The 20,786-nt window shown below is 44.2% G+C and overlaps 1 protein-coding gene across 3 annotated transcripts in view; it reads right to left on the reverse strand.

Moving 5' to 3' along the window:
* Positions 1–2,721: 2,721 nt before the first annotated feature.
* Positions 2,722–20,786, reverse strand: part of PICALM (phosphatidylinositol binding clathrin assembly protein) — a 73,022-nt gene continuing 54,957 nt past the window's right edge. Inside the window, exons 13-21 of one of the 3 annotated variants that reach the window (XM_065678846.1) lie at positions 19,395–19,502; positions 18,388–18,519; positions 18,269–18,299; positions 17,037–17,136; positions 15,003–15,026; positions 13,000–13,059; positions 11,665–11,769; positions 5,025–5,127; positions 2,722–4,095 (exon numbers count right to left, since the gene is read on the reverse strand). In XM_065678846.1, coding sequence (XP_065534918.1) covers positions 5,035–5,127; positions 11,665–11,769; positions 13,000–13,059; positions 15,003–15,026; positions 17,037–17,136; positions 18,269–18,299; positions 18,388–18,519; positions 19,395–19,502 — 653 coding nt within the window. In that variant the 3' untranslated portion in view covers positions 2,722–4,095; positions 5,025–5,034. The remainder of the gene's footprint in view (positions 4,096–5,024; positions 5,128–11,664; positions 11,770–12,999; positions 13,060–15,002; positions 15,027–17,036; positions 17,137–18,268; positions 18,300–18,387; positions 18,520–19,394; positions 19,503–20,786) is intronic. The other 2 variants (XM_065678844.1, XM_065678845.1) reach the window with 2 other exon arrangements.

Below are 20,786 nucleotides of genomic sequence, written 5' to 3' on the forward strand. Positions count from 1 at the left end.
ATGGAAAACTGGGACTTGACATGGTGCTGGATCTTTCCCTCGCTTTTAGTGATTAAAGTGCAGCAAGAGGCTATAAAAGCCAATAAAGCAATATAAAGCAATATCAAATAACGCTTTTCTAGAAAAACAGGACCTGAGCACTTGCTGTAGCTGGTGGGAGAAAGTTGAGCAGTTACCCCCAAGATCCACACTGAAAACAAACCCAAGAGCCTGCTCTCCTCCCACACTGCAGCTGCCGGATACCCAGAGCCACGTGCTTGCATCCAACAGCGTTTCAGCACCGTTATCAGCTCTCACACAGGACTTGTAAGGGAGCCAGCTGGTTGTTCCAAGGCTTTTGATCTTTGTCTCAGGAAGTATCCTCAGCAGATAAGCAGGAACAGAAACAAGAAACACGTTTTACTCAACTCATCGACTGATTTGGACTCAATGATCTTAAAGGTCTTTTCCAACCCAGCTGATTCTACGATGTTATCTTGAGCAAGACATCTCCCAAGATGCCCCACAGGTGAGATGGATGTGGTATTTACTCAGCCCTCAGATACAACAGGGTGCCAAGCAGGCGTCGTTAATGCTGCACCTCCAGGGAAACCTGCTCTGTGTTCTCTCCTCCCTCATTCTGATCTGGCCAGGTCAGAGCCTGTTCCTGTTGGAACACGGAAACTCACAGATATTTCTTGGTGGGCAAATTCAGCAAGAGATATCAAGACTTTCTCTGCCTCGGCACAAGCGAGCTGCAAAGACCAAGACAAAAGGTTGCCAACAGGCCAAGGAGAAAGCTCTTGGGTGGTTTACACACACTCCCGTTGATTCTTTGTCTTCTGCATTTGGCACTTCACTACCCCTCACATTAACTTGTTAATCTTCCGCCTCCATCAGCATTTACTCCTGCTGAAGGGCTCTTCAGCAGTCTCAGAGGCTGAACCCACCAGCTGACAGCACACAAAGTGAGGTAAAGATAGCTTCAAAATGTTTCCTGAGGTACAGTTCTGTTTGTGACTTCGGAACAAAGAACAAGGCAGCAAATTGAGATTCGCCTTCAGATGAAGATTCTCCACTTGGGCCTTTAGAAAACCCAGAGTTACCCGGCTGCTCAGGTTCTTCTGGCAAGAGTAATTCTCTCAGGAGGCAAATCCAGTTGTTTTGTTTATACAGTTCTCTGATTAGCTATTGTGGTATGTGTTGCCATCACAAGGCTCCAAGAGGAACCATGCTCCTCTAGCAAAGCACTCCGTCCTCCACTGCATGCAAAAAGCAGGCAGCTTTCCCAGCCAGAGTTTGCTCTTCTATGCTAAGTAGTGCTTAAACTCAGTTTTGAGGAGAGCCAGGTTTCCATAACCCCCCTGATTCAAGATGGCCACTAACCCACAAGAAACCAGCCTAGGAGCTATGCTTTTTAAACTGAGCTACAGCCGAGTGTTGATCCAGCACTACTGAAAGCAAACATGCTTCCAAGAGGAACAAAGTAAACGGGACTGGGAATCTTCCTCAGGAAAATTCTAAAGCAGTTTGTCTCTGCAGAGTAAATCAAGAGTGAGGTTTATCAGCAAAGCTTCACCCACACAGCAACGGCGTACAGAACACAGAGCACCCCTGCGGAAGTGGTTTGGGTTGTTGAGGGCTTTGATACCCACATGATTTGTGACCTCGGGGCCACAGCCCCACAAAAGCAAGGGCCAAGGGCTCAAAACCACCCAAGAACTAAACAAGCAGGTCTGTCCTCAGCCAGTCACCTCAAGGCAGAGGTTGAAACCGTTGCATGGGGAGAATCACAGACCAAAAGGGGACAAAGCTGGCATCTGTTTTTATCATGACCTCTCACACCAGGCTGTGGAGGAGCAGGAGGAAGGTCTAACCTTTACCTTTCACACAAGGTCTGGACGGTGCACCCTAACAGGACACAGAGACACCTTTTCCCCATCTGACTCCCAAATCAGACAATTCCCATTTTTGACATTCTGAGTGGAAGCCAAAACGGAAAGGACTCTGTGCTCTGGTGGGACAGTCCCACAGCAACAGCCTCAGCTGCGGGAAGGGGAAGAGTCCAGTGACCCGTGTATGAAACCCCTCAGTCTGGGTATGTGCATCGTGGGACGTTCAAAGAATTCAACGCTACTGACATGGGCTGGGGTAGGTGTCCCTGCCGGTGGTTGGAACCAGATGATCTTAAGGTCCTTTCCAACCCTTTCCAACCATTCTATGTCCTTATGTACATCCTTCAGGACAAGCCTCAGGCACCTGAGAAGAGGAAAGTCCCAGTTCTGTCACATCTCCCTGTGACAATAACTAGTGTCTCATTGCCAATGACGGCCTTGGCAAACCATCTGAAGCTTCTCCAGGCTCCTCAGCTTCTGCTGGAAGATATGGGAAGATACCTACATAATTATTTAGGGCATATTTATGCTGCTTGCTCAGTTATAAACAGCACAAGTTTATTGCCATGAATATTCTGGAGCAACTAGGTGGTGGTGATACAGCACATGCAGTAAGGAACCAGGCCCTTAAGGAGACCACTCACTACAGCGCAGCTAAGGCTGTCTGCTACCGCAGTGCCGGGAAGGTGGTGTATGGATCAGGTCATCCGCAGGCTCGCAGCTCTGCCCTTCCTGTAACACAATATGCACGTGTCAAATACATTTGGTATTTTATTAAGTAAACAAAGCAGTTATCAGTGCACATTTTTAAGCAGCAAATAAAGAAAAGAAGCACCTCAGACGTTCATACCGTAACAAAAGGTGTGTGGAAGCTGCATTTTATTGGAAAATCCACCCAGTTTTGCTAACATACAGTTTTAATATCTTAAACAAAAATAGAATCTGCAGAGACAATGCAGCAAGTATGCTCGACTCATGTACAGAATTGCTTTCACCTCCTGGACCGTCCTTCTGAAGGCCCCAAACTCCACCCCAAGGTTCTGGTGTATTTACAGAGAGCACCGATCAACAGTGCGGCTTTAAGTCTTCGTTAACTAAACACCCATGAGACACACGTAAGGAAGCTGCTTCCCCCTTGGTGCCTGTAGCTTTTAAAAGGTACATGATCAGAAACATGGCACGTGCCAAATGAAAAGGCTTCTCCCCCTCCCCAAACACACACCATCTTCTTTATTACAGAAAAGAAGGGAAGTCATAAAGTGAAAGCAATTCCTCACATTCATTTTGGAAAGGCCTTATAATGTCAACTGTAAAAATAATGACATGCCAAGCACAAAGCAATAAAGTTCCTTCCCAATGCACTAATGCTGAATTAAAAATGTAGTGCTTCTCCTAGGCAGGTAACTGTTCCCTTGCAAAGATCCGAGGCACGGAATTGACTATCAGGATTAACGTGGTTTTACAGCTCTTCCCTAATTCCCACTTACACTGAGAATTCATTAGATTCAGACCTTGACAGTATTTAGTGCTCTGTGTGAAAAGCGTTCTGAATCAGATTCATTCTTTGTGGAGATAAATCAGACATACTGTATACATCCATACTCATTTCCAGAAGGAGGGTGGGGGGAGGTTTGATACAATATTAATGTTAAATTGATAATCATAAATAAATACAAACAATAATACATAAGGAGTGTCTACTGCAAACTGAATATAGACTTGTTTAAAAAAGTTAATTTCCATTACTGCTGTGCCTACGTGTGTGAGGACTGAAGAAAAGGGAACTGCAGAATTAAGAGTTAGGATTTGAGCCTCCCCTGCCCCAAGTCTTGTTACAGTAAAGGACACATCCCCATTCCAGACAGCATTCCCAAACACCAATCCCAGTTTCTCAGAAGCGAGGCTTCTCTTTGTGTGTTACCCATTACGGATGCTATTAGAAGCTGGGAGTACTGAGGTGTCAGTCACCAGGACAAAAACCAGCTCTGAAGGCTGAACTGATGGCAGTTCTTGGCTCTGTATCATGTAGTGATGTTTTCTTATGGAGTCATGCCAGGTTCCTTCATTGCTCTTCATCATTTCACTGCATCACGGAATGGAGGAGGAGAGTTGGAGAGACTGAAGTTCACTGTTTTTTCCTGGAAGTGGGGGTTTACTGGTGAGCACATCTTTTTGGAAACGTTCCTTTCTCTTCCGTCTAGCACAGTTACATAAACTGGATCTGGAAAGATGAAAAACCCTCCCGTTAACATCCAACAGAAGGCGGCTTCACTAGAAACCCGTGTGTTCTTCAAGCAGTGACATTCTTGGCCAAGCAAGAATGCCCAAGCTACCCCAGGAGCTGGAGTTTCAAACAGAAACAGACATTTTACAAGATCAGGGCCAGAAGACAACCGAAAGCCATTGGGATGTTTTTCCAGCTACACCACCCTGCAGAACATCCCTTTGTTTTGGGTCCCTTGTCCAACAATAGAAGTCCTCACTGATCCACACAATATTGTCACCAGTGGCAGCGTAACACAGGTCGTGATGAAGAGAACCCAAGGTCATTTCTCATGCTGAACCAAAGGAAGTGCACAAAGAAAAGCAGATGCTGCCTGCAAGGAAGCGCACTCTTCCTTTACACTACCTAGGCCTTGAATCTTTGCGTGGTTTCACTCACTTTGGTACTTAATTCCCCCCTACCCCTGAGTGATAACAAAGAACAGAAGAACTCCAGTGCACATCTGTACAAAACGTAACCCTTGCACACCCAACACGAGCACCTTCTCCATGAAGTCAACTCTCTGGGTCAAGCAGCCTGAGGAAGGGCACAAGTAAATGGTATTTGCTGCTGACCATGAAGCCTAAACATGAGGGTCAATACTAGGGAGTGCCAGTTCCTGCTCCCTAACTGCAGCAAGGGCCTTCTGTGAGCTGGCTCAGAAGTGAACAATCAAGCTTTATTTCCAATGGACTGAAGCAAAATGACTCGATGGGGCCTTTAAATCACTGCAGGTGAGTGCGCTGAGCTTCCAAGTGACTTCCACAGCGCTTCCAACTCAACATGACTTACTTTTCTTCAGAAACAGTTCTAGTCGTGGTAATAAGACTTTTAAGCTTTGTTTCATACCACAAAAACCAGCATCTCCCCAGAATAACGGACAATACCTAAGTTGTTCTACAAGAAATCCTGGAGAGAGAGCTCTGCAAAGGGATCCTTTCCTGAGGCTCTGTGAGGACTCTGACTGGAAGGGCTGGATGCTGCAGACAGCTAGTAGGAAAGACGACAGAGAAAGGGAAAGAAAAAGAAAAAAGGTCTCAGAATGACAGAATATGAAAGCTGAACGTGTAATGAGAGGACAAGGGCAGGTTTAGAGGCAAACTTGGCAGAAATCAACTGTTCAAACAAGGTGTTTGGTCACATGGAAAACACAAAAAGCCTCTTCAGTGGTTGGTGTAATGCAGAAACAAGCTGGATGTGACCCTCTGGAAAGGAAACTTCTATTGGTGTTTGCCGAAGCAGCAGGTAACCTCGTGCTTCCAGAGGGGCTTTCTTCACAAGAGATGAAGCCTGACTCTGGTGACTGGCAAAGACAGGTCCTGCCAGGGACAGAGGAGGCTGCGGGTCCAGCCCTGGCGAGCCTGCTTTCCAGACGTCTTCTCCAAAGGAAACAGCTCTCAGCATCTTTTCCTCTCAAAACAGGATGGCTACAAAAAGAGGCTGGAGAGTAGATAATGGATAATTCATAATTTGGGGCCTAGAAGGAGAACCCGGGACATGTGCTGGGGGTAGGTAAAAAAGAAGGCAAAAATGTGTCAGTTGCTGCTGTTTTAGGTGAGAACTGACAACTGAGACCAACAGTCCATTCACGAACCCAAATCACATCCTACAGCCCTGTATCTAAAGCACCACACTACAAACATCAAGCACACAATTTACCAGCAGTTAATTCTGGCCTTCCAGCTCCAGGGACCAGCAATCTGCAGGCTGCAACTGCAGAGTATCTGCTGTTTGATGATTTATTTAGTGGTTTTCCTTCTTACTGCTTTTCCAGCTATAAATGGTGATTTATCTAACTCTATTTGCCTCCCCCCACTCATAGAACTTGCATGGTTCTGTAGTTACAGCTAGAGTCAGCTTTCTCCATTTCAGGTTCCGTCACTTTAATGGTTTAATCCCAGACTGGTTTGGGTTGGAAGGGACCTTAAAGCTCACCCAGTTCCAACCCCTGCCACGGGCAGGGACCCCTTCCACTGGAGCAGCTTGCTCCAAGCCCCTGTGTCCAACCTGGCCTTGAGCACTGCCAGGGATGGGGCAGCCACAGCTTCTTGGGACAATCTGTGCACTTCCCTTTAGGCACTGGAGCTGCTCTAAGGTCTCCCCTTAAGGAGCCTTCTCCCCTCCAGGCTGACCCAGCCAAGCTCTCTCAGCCTGGCTCCACAGCAGAGCTGCTCCAGCCCTCGCAGCATCTCAGAGCCCTCTCAAGTCACTACCACCAGCACTTACTTGTACTTCATACCCACTGCAAAAACCATCTCACGAAGATGTTCTTTCTTTGGAAGCACAGAACATCTGCCAGCCTGTGCATGACAGGGAACATGCTTATGGGAACTGCTTGCACAAGTGCCCAGCGTGTAAATACTGACATTGCCCATTTAAATCTTTCACATTAACATCTATCTCAACCAGGTGAGAAGTAGTTCTTTCATGATCAGTACTCCCTCTCTGCGTTGGAATCTGTCTCTCCCTCTCAAAACCCCACTCCCAATGGGCACTTGGATCCAGTCCCCATAAACAGCTTACGGAAGGAGTTATGAGACAGAATGGGAAGTGCTTGAGAAGCAGTTTCAGCATGGCAGAAGTTCCCCTTCTAAACTCAGTTCTTCCCTCTGGAAAGCAGTAGCTCACATACCCCACCACTCTCCAGGACCTGAGCCGGACTACACAATGTAGTCCTACAGAGTCATGATGAGAGCAGGACATGTCTGCTGCCACTCCATTTCATGACACATTCTTCCTCTTCACGGTCAAGTGGCTTGAAGTCACACATTAAAAGTCCTATATATTGAGTTGGTGCATCTCCAACTGACATCTGAGGCCACAGGGATGCCCCAGTTTGAAAGCAGTGTGGAAGACTGGCAGGTTTAGAGCTCTGTCACTGCGCATGTAGCCAGTAACAGGGGTGGAACTTCAGGAAGCCTCTTCAGGTTAAATACTGGGAAAACAACTTGACAATGCTACTTCCTAGGTGCCATGGCCAAATTCAGACAGGACACCATCTTACAGTAAATACGTATCTTAACAAGATTCCTCCAATTATGAAAAAGGCCTAAAATACTTGTGGAAAGTACAATTAGTTTCCTACACTACATCTATCCAGAATCCAGGATAGATCTATGTGAAAACCAGAACCTCCCATTGGCAATTTCTAAGGAGAAGCATCTAAGCCAGCAGCAGCAGCCTCTGGATGTGCCAACACATCCAGAGCTGTGGATTTAGCCTCCTCACACCTGCCACTTGTGTGATCTGAAGTGCCATGTCCTGTACTGCACCAGCCCCAATGTCTCAAAGCTTCGTCCCCCCCTCCAACAGCAGCTGGCACTTCTCCCTGCTTCCAACTGAGTCAAAAGCTCCCTGGAGTCACAGCAGGACAGAACCACCCCATCCATAGGTGCTGGTTATGCTGGTTCCCATTGTTAGCTGGGTGCTGGCTCCTCATTAAACAAGTCTGTCAGGCTGCTTTAGGATTAATGTGCTGAAAGGAGCATCTGGAGAATCTCTGGCAGGAGTCTGTCCTGACCCTCATTCCCTGTTCTTCCAGTTTCAAACACCCAAAACAACCAAACAGCAGCCAAAGAACCCACCAAAACCAAACCCCGACAAACCCAACTGACTCATTTGCACATCCACCTCTTCCTCAGCATCACCAGGTGATCCCTCCTACTGCCTATCCTGTACAACTCAGTTGCGGGGTTCCATTCACACAGATGCCAGCAAGAGGCTGAGTAATTCCTTTATTCTATTTTAAATCTTATACTTTTCTTTACCCAAATGCCTCCCCTCTCGGGGCTGGATCCTTTTGGGGTAACCAGAGCAGAATATGTAACACCTAAAGCACAACGTGCCAGTATTGTACCAGTCTGCATTAGCCAGCGTGGTCACGGCTGTGGTGGTGGTGAGGACTGAAGCATGTGCATGATGCTACTCAGGCCTTCCAACAGGTAGTTGCTGTACGTCATGAGCTGTATGACAGCATTTGGATCTGGCTTGTCTGAATTACTCTGCGCTGGCTGCACTGTACCACATCTGCCATCATTCCAGCTGCTCTTTAACCTTGGCTGGACCACTGGCTTAGCCTGTCCCTCACACACAGGAACACTCATCCCCTGCCAGCTAAAACTTTATCAGACCACTGTGACCACTCACTGCTGTGGGCAGCACGATGCAATATGATTGCAGAGAGGAATCTGTTGCTATTTTATCACGATGAAAAATCATTTTCTTTAAGTGAGAATACCGAGCCACATCAAGGTAAGTGGTTTCAAAGAAAAAAGGCACACACCGCTCTCTACGGACTATTTCCTGCACCCATGTTTCCAAAGCAGTGACTGCTCCAGTCTCATTCTCAATTGCTTCAAACTATTTTGCCCTTAAAAATACTAAATCCCCCTCATTTTTGACAGCAACAGTCAGAAATGAAGTTGCAAGCACGTAAACAGAACACTGGAAAGAGAAGCAAAATGTCTGGAGGAAGGAAAAGTATACTGAAGACAAATCCCTAAGGGTATCAAGTTAGCAATGTCAGTTTGAGTTAGAAAGAACTTATACCTCAAATAACTCATAACCTGATGTAACTTATCAGTTATACAGCTTGTAACTGGCATTGTAACTGCACAACCCGGGACTGCCCATTTTCCCAGCCTGTGTACACAACAGGAGGCGTTCCCAACACAATACAATGTGGCCATGTGATTTCTTAGCAACAACTTTATATCTCTCATGAAGCTTTTAAATCCCTTCTAGTTTCTTGACTGCAGAGAGCAACCAAGAACTATCAGCAGACGAGAGTGCAAGTGACAGAATCTGGTGCTTGAAGTGTGAATATGAAAAACACTACAGGTTTTGATAGCCATGACACCATGGACAAAACCTGGATTAGAATAATGGTGCTTAGAGGGATCCACATGGGATGAAGGCAGTTTGAACTGTGTGCTTCCAGATAACCATTATCTGCTCTTTAAGCTTTGTTTACTTACCCCAGGAACACACATTTGTACTTCTTTATTTTTACTTCTTTTTACTCTTTAGTATTTCTGGCACAACAAGAGCATGAACTAAACCCAAACCTGTATTGCCCCTGTACTGGGCACTGGGGATAAGGCACCTCCAATCCTGGGCTTAGTTTTGGGCCTCTCACTACAATGATAGGGCAGCCACAGCTTCTCTGGGCACCCTGTGCCAGCGCCTCAGCACCCTCACAGGGAAGAGCTTCTGCCTAAGAGCTCATCTCAGTCTCCCCTCTGGCAGGTTAAAGCCATTCTCCTTGTCCTGTCCCTACAGGCCCTTGTCTAAAGCCCCTCTCCACGTTCCTTGCGGCCCCTTCAGGCACTGGAGCTGCTCTAAGGTCTCCCCTTAAGGAGCCTTCTCTTCTCCAACACTACTAAATAATACAAAATTGACATCAGTAAACATCATCTCTGCCACATCTGGGGAAGCAGCTCTCAGAAGCAGCCTTTGTTTCACTGAGGTTGCTTTAAGGGATATCAGATGTCTGAAAGCTCAGCGCCTGTGAGCAGCACGGACTCTGTCTCAGGGAGAGCCCTGCTCGGTCACGCAGCAAACACTGGTTCAACGGGTGTGTTTCTATCAAATCAATTCTCACCGGAGCCAAGCTGTGAGATAAGCACCACAAACACAGCTCTGCACACCCCACTTGTGACTAATTCCTCCTTCCCCTGTTATGACAGCGGCTGAGGTTCAAACTAGACCAAGCCCTGCAACCACCAGTGAAGCAGAAAGGCCTGGCCTGGCTCCTCAGACCCATCGGCCTGTGTCTGACTCAAGACAGGTTATTATTTAGTTTTGGTTTGAAAGGATCATTTCAAACATGATTTTTTTTGGGGGAACTGTAGGAAAAACTCTTTTCCTTGAGGATTAACTTGCTCTTTATTTATGAAGAGCCATAAACACTTCCTCCCACCTTGAAACAACATAAAACCCACGTGAAAGACACCGAATCACTTAAGTGGCAGTGCATGTGCAAAGCATCTCTCAGAAGCCCAAGAGAAAGTTCACAGAGATTGCATTTCCAGCTGAAGAACTCCAACAGCTTTTCTTTCAGATAAAGCCTTTATAAAACAAGAACATCAAGAAAACGATCTATCCACAAGGCTCTATTTTAAGGAAGACTATGGCCACACTGCCCACTGCAGCACACAGCACAGCCTCTTCTGTTAAAGCATCAGATTCGGGCAGTGGAAAATGTTTGAGGCTCTTTTCCCTTCCAACCTGCTGCTGAATTCTCTCCGCTCCGAACTCCAGAACCAAAGCCCATGCACACCCTGAGGCACACCTACATTACGCAGACATGGCTTTAAACAGTCACCTTTAATGACTTGAGCTCTTGATAGGAAGATCAAAACACAGACCCAACACATTACATTGTTGTGTATTAAAGTCATTGTGTTCAGTGTGAACTTTGGCAGTTTTACTGGTAAGTAAACCCCACGCTGTTCACACTAGAGTTCCACCTGCCAGCTACACTCTGCCCCTAACTACAGGTCACACACACAAAGCCTTAATGATCTCAGTACTTTCTGAATGCACTGTGAAGGTGTTTGCAGTTGTCCGTCCCTTCTTCCCCCTTTTTAAAATGCTTTTCCTACTTCAAAAAGCTATTTTGAGACAGCAGCTGGGTTAAAAAGATGTGAGTTCAGACAGAAACCTCCCAGTGACAGAAGTTTGGCAAACAAGCAAAGAAAGGAACACATTTAACTCCAGTATTCATAAAGTCAGTTCTTCTCAATGGTCAGAGGAACCCTTCAGCACACTCCTTTGTTCCAGTACATTGGGAAATGAGTCTCTACACAACACAAGCAGCACCAAAACAGGCAATTTAAGGAACACACCACTTAGAATCATGGAATAGTTAGGGTTGGAAAGGACCTCAAGATCATCCAGTTCCAACCCCCCTGCCATGGGCAGGGACACCTCACACTAAACCATCCCACACAAGGCTTCATCCAACCTGGCCTTGAACACTGCCAGGGATGGAGCACTCACAACCTCCCTGGGCAACCCATTCCAGTGTCTTGCCACCCTAACAGTAAAGAATTTCATCCTTATATCCAATCTAAACTTCCCCTGTTTAAGTTTTAACCCATCACCCCTTGTCCTATCACTACAGTCCCTGATGAAGAGTCCCTCTCCAGCATCCTTGTAGGCTTGCTTAGGAAAGCGCTGCAATACCACAAACTCACACACTTGGAGATAAAGCAGCACAGAAGGTGACTTTGGGGAAGAAACCTGTCTTCAGCAAACAGCACAGACATCAACTGTCCTCTTACTAAGGAGATGAGGACCTCAGTCACATTCCCCCCAAACCAGTGCCTTAAACCCTTATCCGCTGCTTCTCCAAGGCACACTTGATGCTGCCAACCTGGAGTTAGGAACCTAGGAAGCAATCCTCACATCCTGGGCTTGTGCGATACATTTATCCAACACAAGAAAATATCAACACACTTTTACAGGAGCTGACCCAGCTGCAGTTTGTTCCAATATGGCACCAATGATTTTGGATATACACACCTGTGCTCCTGGGACAGGGCCGAAGGGGTTTGGTGGTCTCATGACTGGCTGACTGTATATTAAAGTTGGCTGTGTCATTACTGGTATGCCTCCCATCTGCAGTGGCTACAAGAGATCCAGACAGCATCAAATCACACACAGCATCAACACACCACAAGTATTATATTCTGTGATTGAAGGAGAGAAAGGAAAATGGCACATGGGTGAAAAGCCTTGGTCAGATTTAACAGGCGCAATCAGGAAGATCTTTCTACAATATTCTGCAAATAAAGGTTACTAGTAAGGAACATTAGAGCCTTTTCAAGGAGCACTCTCAATAGCAACTGAGCCCATTTAATCTCTTGCTGCAGAGATCTGAAAAGCTAAAATACTTGTTTAAGCACAAGCATTAGTGCTGGTCCTCTTGCTCCCAGACTGAGATTGGAGCCTCTGAAAGCACAGAACAAGATTCATAGATACCCATGCAGAGCTGAGCTTAAGAAAAACTAGGAGCTGAGAACACAAAGTCATTAAGCAGTCCTAGTCTAACGTGTTACTGATGCTCTGGCTGAGCCAAAGGAAGAGTTTAACCTATATTAATGGTCTTGGAAGTCAGGTTTTATTTAATGTAAATGCCCATCTCTGGCACTGCTTTTGGCAATGCCCTCAGGCTTGGGTTGATACCCCCCTACTGAAGCAACCTCCATTCCCAGCAGCTTTTCCTTGACTAATCCCAATACTCCTACTTTTAAACCCCACAATGAAAGCTGCCTTACAAAAACCATGCAAGACTATTTTATGTACAAAGTCCCTCTCCTGCTTTCTTGTAGCCCCGTTAGGTACTGGAAGGCTTTCCCAGCTGCTGAATCAAACTAAGAAAACTCTTCCAGCACCATCAGTGCAAAGCTGTGCAGATCAACTCCGAATCAATGCCAGCAGTTGCTTAACCATGATGACTTTGCACAACGCCACACTACAGGAGTTCACAGTGGGGAACACGTTCCTCTCTCAGAAGACCCTCAAGGACACAGCTGCTGCTTTCACACTTTGCTTACTTTGCTACACTTATTTCCACGATACATTGATTTCTACAATACACTTCTTTCTATGCTAATAAAGCCAATGAATTTTAAGGAGTTTATGAAAAACTAAGTGAGGTAAGAAAGGGCAGACTCCAATTTCAGACAAACCCCACTGTAGCAGTTCAGAAAAACAGGACTTCATGATTTGGTGAAGAATAAATGGATAGGAGCAGAAATTCAGTCTTCAGAGAAGCAGTTCAGAAAAACAACTGCTACCAAACCATAAGCAATCAAATCTAAAGCATCCCACTTGTGTTGCAGGAATTCCACTCACCATTCCATAGCCCATCATTCCCGTTGGTGTTGTGGCAGGATACGCCATTACAGGTGGTGCCTGGTGTGAAAAACAGTGGTGAACTGAGAGGAGAAGAGAGCAGCTGCACACTGGTAAGACACTGCGTTCTAAGGGTCAACTGCAGCACTTGGCTTGTTATCAATATAGCAAAGAAGAAATAGGATTTATAGTCTCGTGTTAAGAGTGTATCCAAATTATTCCATCTGAAATTTAGTACCTACAGTTTCTACTGGCAAATCTATGGTTATGTATTTGCTTTTAACCTGCCAGGCTAACCTAAACTGCAAGGTACCATTCCCTCAGCATCCTGTTTAAAGAACACAATAGGAGACATAGAGAAGTTTACTCAGGAAGCAGAAGCATTTTTTAATCCCGTAAAGTATATCCTTTTATCTCAATATCAGAAATAATGGCACACAAGGAGCCTTAAGAGTGAATTTTACAGATGGAAAGACCAAATTACCACTGCTTCTGCTGACATTCAGGGAATTCTCTCAAGCTGGGATGTACACACTATGGGGATTCTCCTATAACGCTTCAATAGGAATCCAACATGAATATCCAGTTTCTATCCTCTCTCTCTCACTCCCTGAGTACAGTGAATCTGAAGAGGTTTCATGTCCTCTTAGTACTTTGCAGGTATGTTTGTATTAACCTTAAGATAAGCTAACTTTAATGAAGTTAGAGCAAGATGCTGTCAACAGACAAAACCTGGGGTGAGGCTACATTCTAAGCAGCTTGGCAACATATACATAGAAAACCAGCTGATAACTCAGAAAGGAAAAGATATTAAAGACAGCTCTTCATATTCTTTGTTCTACATTCATTATCCTCTTTCTAAATTAGTATTAACTGTTAAAAGGACAAAGAAAGGTTTGGTTTTCTTTCAGTCTGTATAAATATGCAGGTAACTTGCTGTCTATCCACTCTACCTCCTCTTAGTCTCTCCTTTAAGAGTCCAATTTCCACGCTGTTGCTGTGGGGATTACTGTTTGTGACAAGGCAAAGACAACACGCATTTCTTGGTACACAGATTACTGATACAGAGAAGAGGTAAGTGACAAAGCACTAAGAATACTGGATTAATTAAAGCACATCAATTGTAACATCAAGAGCAGGACATCAGCAAAGCTGCTGCTGAATTCAGTTTTAAGGTACCAGCTGCCTTTTTGTATATAGTAGCCAGGCACTGGCATTTCAATTGCCACTGGAACAGATTTCCCCAAGCAAGAACTATCTAGCCCATGTACTATCCATCTATTTCATAAGGCTGGTCAAACTACCCTGCAAATAACTTCTGTTTTGCTACACAAACATGCTGACTGAATTCAGCTTTAAGGGCTCAGACCTACCATCCTTTAGTTAGAGTTACCCTGCAACAAGAACAGAGCACAGGCAAAGACCAATATCACTACTGACAGAAAGAAAAGACCTCCTTTGAAAGGAGAGACTGCATTCCTCAGACAGCAAGCACAGGTTACTGCTTGCCTTTGTAAGCTGTCAGCATAGATCTTCTCATTCCACCTGAGCATTAATGACATATTGGTCTCTCCCCGCTTAAAACAACATGAAAACCAATCAAGATCTACCATCCAGGTGGATAAAGTGCCAAGTATAACAGAAGCCCATGAGGTTTCATGCAGTTATTCAAACACGAACATTTTGATCTTCATTCAGAATTCACCAAGTGCATTAAAGGCAGCACAGACACACACCCCAGCTCTCTGGCAGCAAATGGGACAGTTTAAAGCAAGGAAAAAAAAAATCATCTCAGTGTTTCCCATGCCATCATTCGAGTCAAGAGGCCGCAGACCACCTATGGAGTTGGTGTATGCTAGGGAAAGCTCCGATTCTTTGGCACACCAAAGATTTTAACATGAGAGATGTGTCAATAGCAGGAAGGTTATGAGGTTCTGCAAGAGCAGTGGTTAATATCAGCATGCCAGTCGATTGCAAAAAAGGCTGTGGGTTGTTTCACTTACGTATTGTGGAAAGTGCATGCCATTCTGTATTCCCCAGGGAGAACAATTACATAATGCAATAACACTGGATTAGAAGCAAATACTTACACAACGGAATAAACACAGATAGCATTTTAGTTCACAAATACATTGTTTACCCCGACACGTTCTTGTAATTCAAGTCATTCGCTGAGACAACAGACACCTGTGATACTGTCACTGTTATTAGGATTGTAGCAGGTTTGCACAGTCCATTTATTTGGTATATGCCTTTTTCCCAAGACTCATGTTCAAAAGCATATCTATTTAGCAAGCAGCAGCAACTCCACAATAAATAGACCAGCAGAGGAAAAACAAACTTCAACATCCCCCCCCCAATTTCTGTTTCAAGATTTTTAGGTTAATAGAACAGTTTCACAGGCAGAGAAGTGTCTCAACAGTATCCCTACTAACAAAAGCTGTTCAAGGTAATGACTTATCACAAGAAGATGTATATACAAAGACATAAGTTATTAAACAGATTCAAGCACACAAGTAAACCACCAGTCACTAGAGCAGGTGAGTAGCTGCAATTTCTTCAGATAACATGCCCTCCGGTGAGGTCCACAAGCTTTACTCATTGACTAATGGAATGGTTTGGATTGGAAGGAAGCTTTAAAGCTCCTCCAGTCCCAACCTGCCATGGGCAGGGACACCTTCCACGGGCAGGGACACCTTCCACTAGAGCAGCTTGCTCCAAGCCCCTGTGTCCAACCTGGCCTTGAACACTGCCAGGGATGGGGCAGCCACAGCTTCTCTGGGCACCCTGTGCCAGTGCCTCAGCACCCTCACAGGGAAGAGCTTCTTCCCAATATCTAATCTAAATCTCCCTACATAACACAAACACAGTATGACCCTATCATATGGGACAGCCAGTAGGGAAGAGGTGGTGGATCTATGGAGACAAGTGCTCTGTTTCCAAACCCACAGTGTTGTTTTATTATGCTGCACATTCAACCTCCTCCAGTCACAGTCAGATGCAATAAACCATCAGGGGCGTTTTGTTACTTGTTCTGTCCATGTACAGTTCTTCAGGTCACTGGTGAGAGGGTGAGTAGGATTCACATGCAAAATGTTCTGTTAGCATTGTGAAATCTACTCATGTAAACTCCTGACATGTAACGAGAGCCCTCGCTCTACTTGCTACCCCAAAATCCTCACCAGTACTACCTGCTATGAGAGACACCATGAAGTTGATCACCAAAATTGACATGTCTTAAGAACAATTGCAGACATCAGGGCAGGGAAGCAGTAGTTATGCACATTAAGAAAGCTACAGCCCACATCACTGCACAGACAACTTTACAAGTATCAAGGGGATTAATCTTAGTCTGTTATGACCCCCAGAGCAGGCTAAGTTGTAACGGAGACATCCTTGACATATCAGTGCACCTGAAGAATGTACTTTTCATACCTCTATTTTTCTAGACTATGATTCACAGTTTTATGTCCTTGAATTCCAAACTGGTTTGGGTTGGAAGGGACCTTAAAGCTCATCCAGCTCCAACCCCCTGCCACAGACAGGGACACCTTCCACTAGAGCAGCTTGCTCCAAGCCCCTGTGTCCAACCTGGCCTTGAACACTGCCAGGGATGGGGCAGCCACAGCTTCTCTGGGCACCCTGTGCCAGAGCCTCAGCACCCTCACAGGGAGGAATTTCTGCCTTAAGATCTAATATAAATCTCCCTTCTGGCAGGTTAAGGCCATTCTCCTCCTTGTCCTGTCCTTACAGGCCCTTGTCAGTGAAACACAAAGGCTGCTATCTTGCCATGAGAGAGGCTGGTCAAACACTACCGAAGTTTATGCTAAACCCACATACGTCACATCACAAGTTATTTACTAGACCAGCACAGCTAACAAATACAAGTAGCACAAACATCTCAAACTGACCACTTCTTCAATTTTCTACTACCCTTTCCTGCAGCTGTAGATCACTTTCAAACTCCTCCATTACACATCAGCCCCGCATACTTCAGTTGAAAGGAGCTCACTACTTTAAAACAAGCATTTGCTTACCAGCGTTGGAGCATTCCATGCAGTTGTAGGTGCAATCTTGGGTTGCCAATTGGAACCTCCTGTTAGTTTCTTCTCACCTGGCTGAGTCCAGTTTACATCACTTCAAATAGATTTTGTAAAGGTTTGTTAGGAAACATCGGATTTTCTTACAAAACTCCCTCAGGTAAACACCAGTTCCTCATAGAGACCTGGCTTCTTTTGTTAGAGAAGCAGCTCATTTAGCAAAGGAGTTTATAAAAGGTCTCTTGACAGCTTCTTTTACCTACAAAAGTCAGGTTCAACACAAGCCCACTCAGCTTTACCTAATCTCAGTCAAGTTCCCCAGTACATGGAAGCCAGTCTAGTTGACTTTCCTTGGGTCAAGGTAGTTTAATTAGGAGCAAGTGCACAGAGCTGTGAATTTCTGAGTTGGCACGATGATCCTGAGCCCGACATTGGCCAATCATATTCTCACCTTTGCTGCTATAGATGTGCACTATTCTAGAAGACACCCTGCTTCAAAATCCACTTGTCTAAAACTCAACCAGAAGCTTGAGACTGTAATTGCACAATCTTTAGCACAGCTCTGCACACACTCAGATCACACAAGCATTTAAGTATTTAAGGCTTGCAAAGTTTACCTGCAACTACAAGCATTATGATGAACTTATTTCCTATATATATAGAATCACAGAATCATAGAACAGTTAGGGTTGGAAAGCACCTTGAGAACATCCAGTTCCAACCCCCCTGCCATGGGCAGGGACACCTCACACTAAACCATCCCACCCAAGGCTCTGTCCAACCTGACCTTGAACACTGCCAGGGACGGAGCACTTACCCCTTCTTTGGGCAACCCATTCCAGTGCCTCACCACCCTAACAGTAAAGAACTTCTTCCTTATATCGATTCTAAACTTCCCTTGTTTAAGTTTTAACCCACTACCCCTTGTCCTGTCACTACAGTCCCTAATGAAGAGTCCTCCCCAGCATCCTTATAGGCCCCCTAAATACATAAAGCTTGAAAGCAATCAGAGACAGGAGGATGTTTTGCCTGCTGTGGTCACTATTATTACCATTCAGCCTGCAGTCATCTTCCAATAGCTCTCAATAATTCATTATACTTTGTATGAGAAACCAAGTACAACCCCAAACATGCTCTGAAGGTTACCATTATGTTTTTATGCACAGGTTTGAAACTTTGCTGCCATAAAAATTTACTATCAATAGAAATGCTCAAGTTTGGATACTTACTTTTTAGTAGTTCCATTCCCAATGCCCAAATCTGTCAGAAAGCAGAAAAAGATACATTGAAGTTCTATTCATTTAAAAGAATTAAGTAAGTATTTATATGTTAGTAGTTCAATACTTACTGCCTACAAGATTGGCTAAAGATGAATCCAGATCATCTGACACTAGTTTGTTAGGTGGTACTTTGGCAACTGGAAGACTCTGGTTTTGAGAGGCCACTGTTGGTTTTAGGAGACCACCTAGTTCATCGAAGCCTGGGAATGATGAACAGAGAATAAGTGATTTGAATCCCAGGCCTCCCATGAATGTCTTGACATTCAATTAGACGGCAAATTCAATGTAACAGCTAGAATACAACATTTAACCTAATGATGCTACACTACACAAGGATGAAACTTACACCTCTTGATAAAGGAGGTATTTACTACAGAAAAGACATTTCACTTCACTAGTTCAACCTGTGTGGCACCAATTCTACATGGAATGGATTCACAGTGACAGCAAACCAATCAAAATAGAAACCACAGAATAAAGCAAGTATTGCAATCTTATAAAAAGGCTTTGTATTTGCTTTTAGTGGATCACTGCTTTGCCCAAGAAGAATCTGATGTCAAGAGTCCAATGTCAAAAGACCAGAAGTATTTGCTTCTCAGATGCTCAAAAGAACAGAGAACTATGGCTACAATCCTAATTAACTCTGTACCTTGCTTAATTCATCATTTTCTGATATAATCCTAACATCAAAAGAGTAACAAAGAAGGAAGGACCAAAAATGTGTCACAGGTACATAAAATTAAGGTGCAGCTTTACCTCTTCAAACCACACTCTACAAATACAGACTCGATTTCAGCTGACAGCATGTAAAACGAAGGCTGTTCATTGTGAGAGGTTTTAATGCACAATACATTTAAGTGAAGGAATTCAATGCAAATATTTCAGCAGGGTGCATATAGAAATAGTGTGTAAGGAAAAATTCCTTGATTAATAAAGAAAAACTTGATGAAGAACGCTGCTATTGCCTTTTTAAAGCCAGCTTTCTGCAGCTGAAACACTGTCATAGGTAAGAGATTTATACCTCAAGAATAAAGAAAGTCAGGACCTATGTCATCTATTTCAGTAAGTGTCTTACCACCAGAATCTAGGACAACATTAGAGGATTTGTTTCCAAACACAGACTCAAAGTCGACATTAAGGCCAGCTGATGGCTGTGGTTGAGCAACAGGAGATGGAGTGAACCCTGTGGCAAAAAGAAAGAAGTTGAATGTTTTTATACAGCATTTCCCATGAATCCACCTTCTTTATGCAAGATAAATATGCAGAGTATTTAAAGTCCAGATTACACCCTGACACTGAGAAGTATGTAACAGAAAGAGCTGGAAGCACTTCAGTTGAAGCTTACTTGGAGTTACTCCTCCAATGAAAGGTTCTGTCTCAAACACTGGACAGAACAGGCCATAAACCGCTCCCCCCCCCTTCCCAAACTGCTAAATCTCTGGATTAACTATTTACATCTTCCTTATTCTTTCACCAAATACTTACAGTAAAGTTACTAAGGAAATGATCACCATGCTTCCCCAGGAAAAGAAGCTGGTTGAGCAGAGTCTGTTCGAAGATTATTCCCTCCACATTGTACATTAGTTGAGCAGTTCTCTTAGATACAACTGGAGTGAGACCCAAGCTATCTCAAAGTGCCTGACTAGTAATGCCTTTGATTAGATATTCTTAATACTAACAGTGCTTATTTAGGTGCTAAATAAGCATTATTTTCATAGTGCTTATTTAGGTTTTTTTGACACACATTTTGCAGGCGACCATGTTTTGCAGCTACGTTTCTAGCAATTATGTCAAGAGACGGGTAATTGAAGCCAAGTTTTGGCTCCTGTTCCTGTCTGAAGTACTTCTCTTGTCTCCTTCTAGGTATCTGTAAAGCAGTGTTCTCCAAATACACAATTCTTTTCAATACTGTGAATATTTAGTGCAGTACAAAGCATTGCTTCTGATGTTCTGCAGTATTAAACTGATAGTTCAGTAATATAGAATCAAATGCTGATTTGCTTCCAAAATTGCGGGTTTTAATGTTATCTATGTGGTCATGCACACAGGCGTGTATGTTCAGCATTCAGATATTAAGGCAATTGCAGAACTAATTATCACTTTATCTGAAAAGCACCAAAAAAAAAAAATAACGAAATGCCAGCTTGAAAACCAGCTCTTTGGTTTCTAACAGAAGTGTTGAGGATAAAGGGAAATAAAAGGATCACAAATAATTCAGCAGTAAAACATTGCAGTGAGAGGAAATAACTGAAGAAGAATACTTATTGGATTTCATTTAGCTTACTGTGACAGCACCTCATCTCAATCTTGTTGTTTTCCTCCAGTAAGTCACATTTCACCTAAAACTTTATAGGATGCTATCCTTGAACATAAACGTCACAATCATTTGCATTACCTGTTCCTTCCTATTTGTCGGAAAGGAACATACCACTTGTAACTTAAAAGCATCCATCACCAAGAACTTCAA

Source organism: Lathamus discolor, chromosome 4, assembly GCF_037157495.1.
Source record: "Lathamus discolor isolate bLatDis1 chromosome 4, bLatDis1.hap1, whole genome shotgun sequence".
Taxonomy (NCBI): Eukaryota; Metazoa; Chordata; class Aves; order Psittaciformes; family Psittacidae; genus Lathamus; species Lathamus discolor.